We start from the raw sequence: 13,034 nt of genomic DNA, 5'->3' as shown, positions 1-13,034 counted from the left end.
TACTGATTTTGATGTGATTAGTTGACAAAGTGTTCGTCTCTGTGTGCCCTGCGATTGGCTGGCAACCAGTTCAGGGTGTAGCCCGCCTACTGCTCGAAGCCAGCTGGGATAGGCTCCAGCAGCCCCGTGACCCTTGTGAGGAGAAAGTGGTTAACGTCTTCAAAATCCCAACAGGTGACCACAGATCTTCAATTGGAATGATTTCAATCGGATTCAATGACAAAAAAAAAAGAAAATATGTGAACATATATGTGATGACACTGTTTGAGAAGCACTGTTATAAATAAAAACAAAATTTGAGCAAAAGCGGTTTCAAACCATCATTTTGGCAACTAGCTGTTATGCCAATTTGTATTGGGAAGGCTGCTAACATGTTTTCCAGGTCTGCTCACGTGACGTTCATCATATAGCAGAATGTAACAATGCAGTTACAGACTGATCCAAGTTGTTATGAATCAAAATGTTTAGTGAATGAACTACCCGCACCACCTTTCACAATGCAGTATTTACAGGGTCCTACAGTACATCTCAAAGTGTACCTCCGGCAGCCCATTTCGAGGTAATGATGGGGAACACAACCTGCTCGGTTCCCTTTGTTAGCATTGCTAGGCAACAGTGTACAAGCAGAGGAAAGTGTAACCCAACTGTTTTACCCGAGCAGCTGAGAACCGAGGTACGTATAAGTCATCTTTGGCTCAACACACCACTCAACAATAGCATCAGAAACGCAAGGCTAATTAGTTTTGTGACAGACACCCTTAAGCAGGTAGGTTTCACACTACAGACAGGGATAAACAATTGTTTGGAGTTCTTTGGAATAGCCTCACTGACGTTTATTCTGTCTACATTAAATGGCATCTTAACTTCTTCTTATTATTGTAAATATTACTAATCTAGTTGTCAAGCAGGTCACGTACACATATTTCATCACGCACTGTATGTCTGGATTGTGGTCTAACGGTAAAGATGGCGTTGGCGAGCGGTCACTGGCTGGACAAAGAGATGAAGGGAGAGGCCCCATGTCCTAGGTGGGTCACATTACTTCTACAATTACTACTGATGTTTCCCCACATCTGATCCACATTTGAACATCATCTCCCATCATTTCCCGTGTCTTCTTCTGACAGATATGGCCACGCTTCAGCTTTGGCAGGGAACATATAGTCTTTCTCTTTGGAGGAGCCTCCAGCATCAACCACGAGGTGACTTCATGTGGAATTTGCCACATGAAAATTTGACACCACAGTTTCATCAATTTGTTTGAAATCATTAATTTAGGAGGACAACCCCGTTTACTTTGATGACTTCTACATGCTAACAGGTGCGGTAGCTACTGTATTTTCTGGGATTTTGTGCTTTTGAGTAATTGAATAGAGATTGAGATTGTTTTATCCGAAGATTAAAAAAGAAAGGTTCTTGGCCATGCCATTATGTCATAATTGATTCAAGACAAAATTAATAAATCTGTAATAAAAAACAACAAAAATATTTAGTTACTTCTGTGCTAATCAAAAGTGATATGTGTAGTTTCTCCAGATGATGTAACATGGGAGGAGATTCCTCAGAGTGGAGACGTTCCTCCAGCCAGACAAGGACACACTCTCTGGTAAACTACACATCAAATTCATTGAAAAAATTAGTTGATTGTGAATTTGTATTTGTGCTTTTTTAAAAAGTGTGCAGGCTGCTCGTGATAATGCTGTAGGGGGAAAAAAAAACTCATCTCTGATTTTCATTGTCAGTGTTGTTAAAGGGAAGGTGTATGTGTTTGGAGGAGTTTCAAATCCCAAGGCCGCTGAATGCCTTCCAGGAATGTTCAGTTTTGATATAGGTGAGGGCTAATGTATGTATGGCCTGGGTCAGATGATGGAAAAGATCCACATATTTTTATGTCTGTTGTTGATGCTGTGTTTTTATTAAGAAGAGTAGAACACACGTTTTCATTGTCGATCAGTGTCTTTGACCTGGGATTGCCTAACAGTCGGAGGTGTGACACTCCGAACCGTGGGACACAGCTCTGTTGCCTTCAAAGATAACATCTATGTATATGGAGGAACTCTCGGGGGTACACCAACTGATGATCTCATGGTCTTCAACACAGGTGAAAATTGTGGAAGTACTGTTACTCTCAACGTTAATTCTTTTCATGTGCAATGACTTTCTCATTATTATGATTCAGTGTCTTATACCTGGACACCAGTTAAGACAAGCGGTTCACCACCTCCTGCCATGTGAGAAGTTCTCCTCAGTTTTTTTTCTTTTTTTTAAAATTAGTTAACTGTATTATACGCAAGGTTGTAGAATCCAGGTCCAGAAAGTAAAAACTGCTCAACAGGTGCTTCCATGAGCTCGTTTACCTGCCAGTTAAGTAGAAGCACCTGTGGCTGAAGTGAAACTGTTTCAGGGTTTGTTCTCACTGGACCTGGATTCCCCAACCTTGATTACACACTGCTATACATTCAAATGCATTTGTATGTGTGTGTGTAGGTTTGGACAGGGTTTTGCGCTGGTTGGTGACCAACTTTTCATGTTTGGGGGTTATGGAGCCAGTGGAGAATTCTGTAAGGACCTTCATGTCCTTAATATTGGTAAGTAAGTTGACCTGAATAGAAAGGTTTACGTGATCAAAACATCCATCCATCCATTTTCTTGACCGCTTATTCCTCACAAGGGTCGCAGGGGGTGCTGGCGCCTATCTCAGCTGGCTCTGGGCAGTAGGCGGGGTACACCCTGGACTGGTTGCCAGCCAATCGCAGGGCACACAGACCAACAACCATCCACACTTACAAGCACACCTAGGGACAATTCGGAGCGCCCGATTAACCTGCCATGCATGTCTTTGGAATGTGGGAGGAGCACCCGGAGAAGACCCACGCAGGCACGGGGAGAACATGCAAACTCCACCCAGGAAGGCCGGAGCCTGGACTCAAACCAAAACATACATATAGAAAAAATACTGTGCATTGGGACTTAAGATGTGAACAAAGTCCATCCATCCACCCATCCATCCATTTACAACAGCTTATCAGAGGAAGGGTCGCGGGGGCAGCAGTTTTAGCAGGGAAGCCTAGACTTCCCTCTCCCCAGCCATTTCGTCTGGCTCCTCCGGGAGCATCCCCAGGCTTTCCTAGGTCAGCCGAGAGATATAGTCTCACTAGTGTGTCCTGGGTCATTGACGGGGTCTCCTCCTGGTGGGACATGCCCGGAACACCAGGGAGGCGTCCAGGAGCTACCTAACCAGATGCCCGAGCCACCTCTCAATATGGAGGATCAGTGGCTCGACTCTTGAGTCCCTACCAGATGTCCGAGCTTCTCACCCTATCTCTAAGGGAGTGATCGGACGCCCAGCAGAAAAAAACTGAGCTTGTGACCATAGGTGACATGCCAGCAAAGAGGTTCTAGGTGAGGGATCAGACATAGCATGGATCTCTGACCCCTTATGATGCATAAAACTTTGGATCTCGATTTGCTTTGACTGGACGCGAGTCATGGCACAGCCCGAACAGGCAACCTGGGTACCCCTTCCCATGGGCTCACCAGCTGTGGGAGGGCCCAAAAGGGAGCTGGGCGGCGGCCAAGGGCAGGGACCTTGGTGACTCTTGGGGACATGAACAAAGTGTATGTAACCTGGGATTAAAAGTTATATTCATGTGGGGCAGCATGATGTGATCGTGGTTAGAACACCTGCTTCATAGTGGTGGTCCCTTCGAACAAATCAATTAACCGAAAAAAGTATGGGCTGATGCGCCAGGTTTATTATTGCCTATCCTATACAATATAATGAGTCCAGCTTTAGCAGGATAGCTCAGACGTCCCTCATTCACAGTTCATACAGTATGTATGCCTCCCTCTCGCCTAAAGTCAGCTGAGATCGGCTCCATCTCACCCACGGCCCTAAAGAGGACAAGCAGCGTAAAAAAAAAGAAAAAACAGAAGAAATTAATTTCATATAACATTTAATGAACAACCCTCTCTTTTTTTTTAATAGAAAACTTGGTATGGGAGAAATGGGAGTCAAAGGGAGAGTTTCCTGCTGCCTGCAGTGGACATACCTTGACTGCACACCATGACAAAGTAAACATGCAGACACAGACACACAAACACACTGGTTTTACCATTAAAAATGACTGATTATATATTATTTACTCTTTTACATTAACTACTTACCTGTAATATTGTCAAAGTGTGTTTAATGATGCAGCTTTAGCACAATAGGTTTGTCACAAGTCAAATGTATGAATTTTATGTTCCTCTACATATAAGGATATTTACCTGTTTGGAGGCAAAATCACAAATGATGACCACGCAGTTATATCATCTAATGAGATTCACAAATTCAGTATTGGTGAGTAAAGATTCCAAACAACAGATACAGTATCTATCCATCCAATAGTTACCTTGTACTGTTTGTGGCCTTAGCCAAGATGAAGTGGAAAGTCCCTTTGTATGTTGGCCTTCCTCCAGCAAGAAGAAATGGACACACTGCCTTCATCGTTCACAGCCATGTGAGTGAGCTGTACAATCAGGATGATAATAGTTTGGGATTTTTCATTAACGTTAGCGTTTTATTTCTGTTTTGATTTGTGTGTTTTAAATTCAGTTAATTTTGGTTATATATATATATATATATATATATATATATATATATATATATATATATATATATATATATATATATATATATATATATATATATATATATATATATATATATTATAGTGGATTTGTTAGTTTCTAGTCCCCCCCTCCCCCCCAAAAAAATAAATAAATTAATTAATTAATAAATTAATTAATTAATTAATAATAATAATAATAATAATAATAATAATAATAATAATAATAATAATAATAAGAAGAAGAAGAAGAAGAAGAAGAAGAAGAAGAAGAAGAAGAAGAAGAAAATAATAAAAGCGAAGGACATTTTCACTATTATCATAGTTTTTTTTTTAGTACGTTTTATGTTACATTATTTAACGAAAAAATACTTTCCCTCCCTCAATTTTAGTGCGAGATAACTAGAGCTGTCAAACGATAAAATTTTTAAATCAGATTAATCACATCTTAGAATTTTGATTAATCATGATTAATCACTGACTTAAAAATGCTTTTTTTCCCCAACATATTTTGCCTGCTAAATTTGAAGCGCACCTGTTTGTATTCATTTTATCGACATTTAATATTATGATGACATCTTCAAAAATTTATATCCACTGCACACGCTCATCGTGCTTTTTCTAATCAATTAATTATTTGCATAATTTAAAATGGGAAAAAATGACCAACGGCATATGTAAACATTTATTAAATGCTTTACTTTAATGCATGTAGTTATGTTTATTGCTCAAACTCCAACAGCTACCTTTAATGTAACCATCTGCTGTCGGCTAAAAAGGATCAGCTGCGGTCAAAATTAATAGAGTGATTAGTCTGTGGTAATACAATGATTAATGCGATAATTTTTTGTGATTAATTAGTTAACGCTTTAACTTTGACAGCACTATAGATAACCCAAATTTGTCAGGAAATGCCATCATATCATCATGAAAAACACTTGTAGTCCAAACATGCTAAACAATCAAACGAAAAATAGTACAGTTTGGTATAGTAGTACAGTCAACAGTAACTCAGTGTGCCTTCGACAACTTATTTTGCTGTTTGCAACCTTCAAATGTACATAATACATGAATGAGGACTGTTGTAAACCGAGGACCCTGATGATGTGGTATATTTGTTTGCTCATTAAAGCGGTGTTTATGTGGTTGACAGTTGTACATATTTGGAGGAAAGAATGAAGAACAAGAATTTAATGACCTGAAAGTGATGAAACTTATCAACCCCTCAGAGAGACAACCAGGTACTAACCACAAATCTATCTGAACACATCGGGCTCTATTTTTATGCAGAGGTGGGTTAGACCAGATTTTGGTAATTTTGCAAAGGTCTCTGAGAAGGAGGTCTGCACCGCTGTAGGAGTGAACACAGTCGATTTCAATTATGTCCAATCAAAGTGGCTTATTTCATTCCCTATAAATGTGGCATGCACTAGAAGCACATACCGTATTTTTCGGTTTATAAATCGCAGTTTTTTTCATAGTTTGGCCGGGAGTGCGACTTAAGGCCTCAGTATGCTTCTGCGAGAGGCTCGCGTCGAGGCGTCACGTTGGAGCTCCGCTCGTGCGTTTGCCTTCCGACTTGTGCGCAATACACATCGGTGTCTGCTGGAGTTTCACACCAAGTCCCGCTGTCGCTATGGCTGGGCCGCCACAGAGTGGCGATTCCTCTGCATTTTATGACGGATTCAGGAAGTTCAATTTAATTCAGAAACACAAAACAAAGCCGGGGGGAGAGTAAGTTCATCACCGTGGCAATTAATTATTGCCAATTTGCACCGGTGTCGGCCGTAAACTCGCCAAAACACAACAGCCGTGCGCTTAGTGAACACAGTTTTTTATTTTTATTTTTTGTTATTGTTGTTTTCCGCCTCTCGTCCCAGGCACATATCCACATGCACAGCCGTGGTCTCCGAGCAGGGAAGTCGATTTGCGCCGCCAGTTGCCTTCACGGAAACTATCTGGGCGGGGGGCGGGGAGAGAGAAAGAGAAAAAAAAGAAAAAACGCCATCGAACGGACCAATCAGAAGCGAGCGACGCCCCGCCATCGACGTGCGTCCAAGGATTGGCGACGTGTGCACGTCGGCCGGCCACGAGCGACGCAGCACTTAAAATTCATGGCTCGCGTCGATCATGTGATCGACGGCGCTCATCGACGCGAGAGCAAACGTGGAGGCATAAATTAGGCTTTATACTCTGGTGCGACTTATGTGTTATTATAATGTAATTATATGTGATTTTATATGTTATTTTCATACTAAACCGCAAGAGGGCGCTCTAGGCCTGTGTTGATAATTTCAACATTGCCGGTAGAAGAGGAAGCGGCGCATCGTCTACCTCCCGAGTTGGGGGAGGATGAAGATTTCATTGGATTTAGTGATTTGGAGTGAAACTGATAGCTTGGTAAACTTGTTAGCATGTTCTTTATGCTAAAGTTATATGAATAACTTGTAGAGATGGGAATTTAATTCACCCACGGAACGTTGGGACGAAGGGAGAGTTCCGGGTGGGAAGGTTTTGTTCTGTGTAAAAGGGGAGTTAGCCTGTTAGCTTCCAGCTGAGTGGGGAGTTGCTGTTAAGACCTCAGAAGCTGATGTCAATAAAACGCCAGCCTTTGGCTCCGTGCTTCAACACTCCGCCTCCGACTCCCGTCACTGCTCGCTACAAACTCTTAATATGTTATGTCGTTACTGACATTACCAAGCATGTCAGTCATGTAGCGTTAGTATACCGTACACTTATTCAGCCTGTTGTTCTCTATTTTATTTTAATTTTAAATTGCCTTTCAAGATGACGTGTATGTTTTTGGTGTTGGATATTATCAAATAAATTTCCCCCAAAAATGCGACTTATACTCCAGTGCGACTTATATGTTTTTTTTCCTTCTTAATTATGCATTTTTTGGCTGGTGCGATTTATAATCCGGAGCGACGTATAATCCGAAAAATACGGTATGTGCCGTGAAGTGGGCACTTTGAAACTTCCTTCATCCCCCAATACTTCTTGTGTAACCCAATCCCTCATAGCTCCGCCCAGTGGGATGATTTAAAACAACAAAAATACTACCATATTTCTGAAAGTTAATTGCCTGCTGTTCACATATTTATGAAGAAATATGTTGCATTAGACAGCTGCCTATCCTTTACTGTCACTTAGATGTGGTCTCAGCAGGCATAAGGTTTAGATTGACTTTCTGCCATCCAATTGCCACTGAGCATCTTGAAGACACTTGCTGTTCCGACAGGTCTGGCAGATTGGCAAACACATCCAGTGAGCAGCGTGGATTACAAAAATCAGGATCTTCTGGCATTTGCGCTGTCTCTGGAAATAGAGCCTAATATGTGATGTGAAGTTGGTGTGTCAAAACTGAAATATAACTTCTCACCCGCAGTCATGAAGGAGATTCTGTCTGAGTTTGGTCTTCAAGGAATCAGTCACAGGTGTTTGCATGGGTGTGTGTGTATAATTGATATTCGTTGCATGATGCTCATGCTTCACCTTTTTCACTTTCCATTTTGGTTTGATCAACCAACAGTTTTACTCCCACAAAAATTCCCAATGTTCGCTATGACCTGAGTGAATTTTCTTCAGCCAACCAGTTCAAGAGTACAACAGCTCATGGACAGGTAATCAACATATACAGTTTTGTGGAGAAACAAAAATACAATTACTTTATTTTCCAAAATTGTTCATGCCTAATATTCACTTTTCACGATATGTACTATACTATATAAGTTATTTAAGGAATAGGGACATAGTTTTTCTTCAGGTGAAAGTAAAATGGGTCCAGATATTTATAAGAATGTATTTCTTATCCAAATGTCCTCACATTTAGTCGATCTATAACCACTCAGAAAATCTCACACGCTGATATTCAGTGAGTACCTAAGGTTACAAAGTAAAAATTAACATACAACACGTCAAGTCATATTTCATTAAAAAATCCTTTGTATGAGTCTTCCAGATTTGTAATTATGCTATTGATATGTCCTGATTTTAAGATGAGTTAAGTGTTTTGGGGGGGTTGTCCTCATTATGGGGGTCCCAATTATCAATATGCTACACAATACTAACTTTGCTCCATATTTTTTTATGCTACTTTACTCTGTTAACGCAGCACTTTGCTCCCAGTCCGTAGTCTTGATAGGTACCCTTTGGGATGTGAATTTTCATTTGTGACCAACACAGTTGGGGTATCCAGGTCCAGAAAGTAAAAACCCTGCCACACTGGCTTTAACCACAGGTGCTTCTACTCATCTGGCATGTAAACGAGTTCATCTCCACCTGTTGAGTAGAAGCACCTGTGACTAAAGCCCAACTGTTTTAGGGTTTTTGCTTTCTGGACCTGGCTTCCCCAACCCTGGTGACCAATTTGTAACATTTATAACCCAGTTTCTGGTTAAGGTAAGCTATTTTAAGATTAAGAAGAAAAATCAGCAGCAGCTTGGTATTTAATATATATTTTACCTAGTAAAAGTTACATTTACTAACAACACACACGTGATTAATACTGAACCACTGCTTCCTTTCTTTCTTTCTTTCTTTCTTTCTTTCTTTCTTTCTTTCTTTCTTTCTTTCTTTCTTTCTTTCTTTCTTTTTTAATGTCAATCAATGTAACTCAGTTTTACGAATAGCCTACAATTCAATTTTAGGGCTAATATGATGGCCACAACCATTATGGCTGACATATCCTTCACAACAGACCACCTGACTCAAGGTGGTGTCTGCAGCAGAAATAAAAAGGAAAAAAGAAATTTGATTGTCACTTGATGTCCAAAGGATTTGTGGCTCGTGGTTTCTTTTATGAAACGATCAAGTTCAAATAGCTCTTTAGTTGCTTCGTTAAAATACTGTATGTCCCTCCTTACTTGCCATACTGTGATTAAGTCAGGGACTTAGGGTCTTGAATTTGTAATATAGTAAAACTTTACATTGCCTAATGTCAAAAACCTGTTATCAGTTGCTACCAATATTTATGCTGACATTACTGATGCTTCCAGATTCATCATTGCTTCTTCAAATCATGTCCAGCATAATGAGACAAGAAAGAAAAAAAATAATTATTCAATACAGACATGACAGTGACATTATGGGATGAATACCCATTCCTACGAATCCTAAACCTAAAGGTGATGTTAATAGTTTATTTTAGAATGGCTAAAATGCAGGGTGGCACAAATGACTGGTTAGCACATCCGGCTCCCAGTTTTGAGGACTCGGGTTCGAGTCCAGGCTCCGGCCTTCCTGGGTGGAGTTTGCATGTTCTCCCTGTGCCTCGTGGGTCTTCTCCGGGTACTCCAGTCTCCTCCCACATTCCAAAGACATGCATGGGAGGTTAATTGGGCGCTCCGAATTGTCCCGAGGTGTGCTTGTGAGTGTGGATGGTTGTTTGTCTCTGTGTGCCCTGCGATTGGCTGGCAATCAGTCCAGGGTGTCCCCCGCCTACTGCCCGCGACCCTTGTGAGGAGTAAGCAGTTCAGATAATGGATGGGTGGAAGGGGTAAATTGCATGTTAGGGAGCGAGAAAAGAGTGGTATAAATGATCATCGTACCTCACTTAACCTAACCTTATATGTAAGTTTCATTCATGCATTATGTGTTGTGTAACTACTATTGCTTTTTATTCTGCTGCAGATATTTGTCCACAGAGACTTCAGTGCAGTACGAGACAAAGCCATGTCAATGATCCAGACAGCATTCACTCTACTGGACCAGGAGTTCCAGAAGCTGGATCAGTATGTTTGTTAAACTATAATGAAAAATAAAATATAAAAATCACAAGCTATGTGAAGCAAACAGTATTTTTTTTAACTTGCATAACTTGTTTAAATGAATTCTTTCTTTGCTATTTTCTTGTCCACCTTCCCTGAAACTGAGTTTATGCCTACCATACATAACCTCATTTCAGGGAGAAGAAAGAGTTGTCAAAATCTGCTGCTGCTCTACAAATGGAGAGAGAAGACCATGAGGCCCTGAAGCAACAACACAGACAGGTTCATTATTTCAAAGCGCTCTTTTAATCCAACCATCAGTGTTTGCTGTTCTTCAGAATCCAACCCGTTGTTGCTCATAATACTGTGCGTGACACGTTGTGGTTGTGTGTGTATCAGGAGCTGCAGGAGATGCTGGACAGACATCGTTCTCAAAATGAGGCATGGCTTCGAGCCAGAGCTGAGGAGAATGACCGAGAAAGGAGGGAGCTCTGCAGACTGAGGGTTAAAACACACACATGCACACGCACACAATCCCACGCTGTCATGTCACACGACTCGTTGAGTCCTCAGTGGGATTGGTCCAAATATGGACGATTGTATTGAGCCATTCCTTTGTTCTCTGGCATTATGTTTTGGGTTGTTGACGATTAACAGAAATTCCCAGCTCTCATGAAAAGCATATACCTGCATGTGTACAGTGTGTATATATACAAGCAGTCGTTTTTGCAGATCATAGGGTGGTGGTAATGCACTATATTTTCAGTTAAACAAAACAAAGAAGAATCTTTGTTCATTAATCTTTAAAGACTTCCGTTAGCGTCACTCCCTAACTCCCCATCTGTGATGTTCTGACACAAACCTGACTCCCTTGAGTAAGAAAAAGAAACACACCATGTGGAGAGAGACCCTTTGCCATTGCTGCCCCAACCCTTCCGGAACTTTTCTTTCCCACAGATGTTTGCAGCTCTTTCCCTCTATTTATTTAAAAAACAATGAAAAACACATCGCTTCAGAAAAACTTGATCGTAAATGTATTCTTTCCTAACTTGTAAAAGCGCAAGTATACTTGTCGTAAAAGTGCAATACAGTAATCCTATTTATTATTTCAGGAGGAGGTGCTGCAAGATCAAGAGAGATTGAAGGAGGAACACAGCAGTATCCAGAAACGTAGTGAACATCTTCTCTCAATCATGCAGCAGTTTAAAGGGATGTAAATGTTTAGACAGACAGGCAATGGCAAAGGAAGACTGATCCTGTTGTTTGGTAACTATAAGACTTAGAGATACACGACACATTTCTAAAGACATTTTGGTTACTGTCAGCCTGCTGCCCAACCCTGTTCCCACCACGTAGGTTCTCAACGGTTCCAACCTAGGCAGCGCAGGTCACGCTTGCCGCCCTCTGCTCCTGTTCCGGCGCCGCATGACCGGCAGCCACTTCACGATCCTGCTTTGGCAGCTTACGACCGGCAGCCACACCAGTGTGTGTGTATTTAATCTAATGTTTCCCCCCTGTCTGTGTCAATCCATTATTGTTTCCGACTGTATTGCTGCCGCATTTTTGCCCTGTCTTTTCCCGCATGTTTCGCCTTGCTTGCCGTTTTTGGACTTTGTTTAATTTCCCAGCCAGTACCTTGTTTGCTTCCTTGTTTTTGTTTTATTAAACATTCGTTTGGACTTCACCTCTGCCTTCATGCACTTGGGTCCACAACCACCACCCCATCACACCTAAACCTGACACTCCTGGGTACTGATTAATGTGCAGTGCTAACCATTGAATGAATGTTTATCATTTATATTTATACACGGATCATGTTAATAATTTCTCACAATACACTAATTAGGAGAGCAATAACTCTCAATATGCAACATTTTATTTCTATAACTCACTGTCAGTGTTTTATCACTTCTACGACATTGCTAGAAAATCACAATTTTACATCTTTGGTGGACTATTTTCAGAACAGAATTTGGATGTTGGTGACCCTGGTCTCAACACAATGCCTACCAGAAATGTTATTGTTTAAAGGTACCCTTCTCCTATTTTCGTGTCATTTGTCAGACAAACGAGCACTCATCGTCTTTCCTCCTCTTCCTCCTCCTCTCCGCATTCTCCAGAAGACTGGAACACAATTTAGCAAGAAGAAAAGCGTTATGCGCCATGCTTTTCTTCTAGGTTGCACTATTTGGCAGAGTTGGACCTGGGCGGGGAGAGAAAGTCAGTATGGTGAAGCCGCGACTCTACAGCCAGAACAGAGTCTGTTAAGAAAATAAAAGCTTCTGTTTGGGCGACATTACAATTGCTTAGTTCGTTCATTTGAATCAAATGAATCAAATTAATTAACTGATTTATCAAATGATTTGATAAATCAGTTAATTAATCTCTTCATTTTATATTTCAATACATTTTGTCAACTATATTTCAATGTTATGGCATAGGTTTTTAAAGACGGATCACACAAAACTCCCAGTCATGTATACTAAATGTTATTAGGCAAGAATTACAAATAAGATTAACAAAAAATAAAGATATTTGTCGAGGTGGCCGAAGTACTCACACTCACACAACAAACAGTCTGAAATGTACTTAAATATAAAATTAAAAAATAAGTTTTTTTAAACTGGCAATTATATGCAAAACATGTTTCGATAACTTGGCACACAAAATAATTTATTGTAATAACTCAGTCAATCAACCAATCAATCTAGCA

The 13,034-nt window shown here is 40.7% G+C and overlaps 1 protein-coding gene across 3 annotated transcripts; it reads left to right on the top strand.

Moving 5' to 3' along the window:
- The first annotated feature begins 622 nt into the window (after positions 1 to 622).
- LOC144002463 (uncharacterized) lies at positions 623 to 11,999 on the top strand. 3 transcript variants are annotated; one of them, XM_077497726.1, is made up of 20 exons: positions 623 to 673; positions 967 to 1,028; positions 1,128 to 1,202; positions 1,279 to 1,321; positions 1,528 to 1,606; positions 1,743 to 1,831; positions 1,955 to 2,101; positions 2,180 to 2,231; positions 2,488 to 2,588; positions 3,989 to 4,074; positions 4,264 to 4,345; positions 4,420 to 4,505; positions 5,767 to 5,854; positions 8,002 to 8,062; positions 8,146 to 8,236; positions 10,245 to 10,345; positions 10,519 to 10,603; positions 10,721 to 10,825; positions 11,434 to 11,587; positions 11,678 to 11,999. In XM_077497726.1, exons 4-19 carry the CDS (start codon positions 1,312 to 1,314, stop codon positions 11,536 to 11,538), a joined length of 1,368 nt encoding a protein of 455 aa, XP_077353852.1. In that variant the 5' UTR covers positions 623 to 673; positions 967 to 1,028; positions 1,128 to 1,202; positions 1,279 to 1,311; the 3' UTR covers positions 11,539 to 11,587; positions 11,678 to 11,999. The 3 variants fall into 3 exon arrangements, with proteins under 3 accessions (XP_077353852.1, XP_077353853.1, XP_077353851.1); XM_077497727.1 differs by having other exon boundaries at positions 8,002 to 8,050; positions 11,434 to 11,999; XM_077497725.1 differs by having other exon boundaries at positions 11,434 to 11,999.
- The last annotated feature ends 1,035 nt before the right edge of the window (positions 12,000 to 13,034 follow it).

Source organism: Festucalex cinctus, chromosome 15, assembly GCF_051991245.1.
Source record: "Festucalex cinctus isolate MCC-2025b chromosome 15, RoL_Fcin_1.0, whole genome shotgun sequence".
In the NCBI taxonomy this organism is placed as follows: domain Eukaryota; kingdom Metazoa; phylum Chordata; class Actinopteri; order Syngnathiformes; family Syngnathidae; genus Festucalex; species Festucalex cinctus.
The sequence above is the reverse complement of the archived record's forward strand: the minus strand, read 5'-3'. Positions and strand labels throughout refer to the sequence as shown.

Bases quoted from the DNA above. Each gene is read 5' to 3' on its own strand.
- LOC144002463 (XM_077497726.1), top strand. The intron at 2,589-3,988 runs GTAAGTAAGTTG...TTTTTTTAATAG, and splicing joins CCTTCATGTCCTTAATATTG to AAAACTTGGTATGGGAGAAA. The intron at 10,604-10,720 runs GTTCATTATTTC...TGTGTGTATCAG, and splicing joins TGAAGCAACAACACAGACAG to GAGCTGCAGGAGATGCTGGA.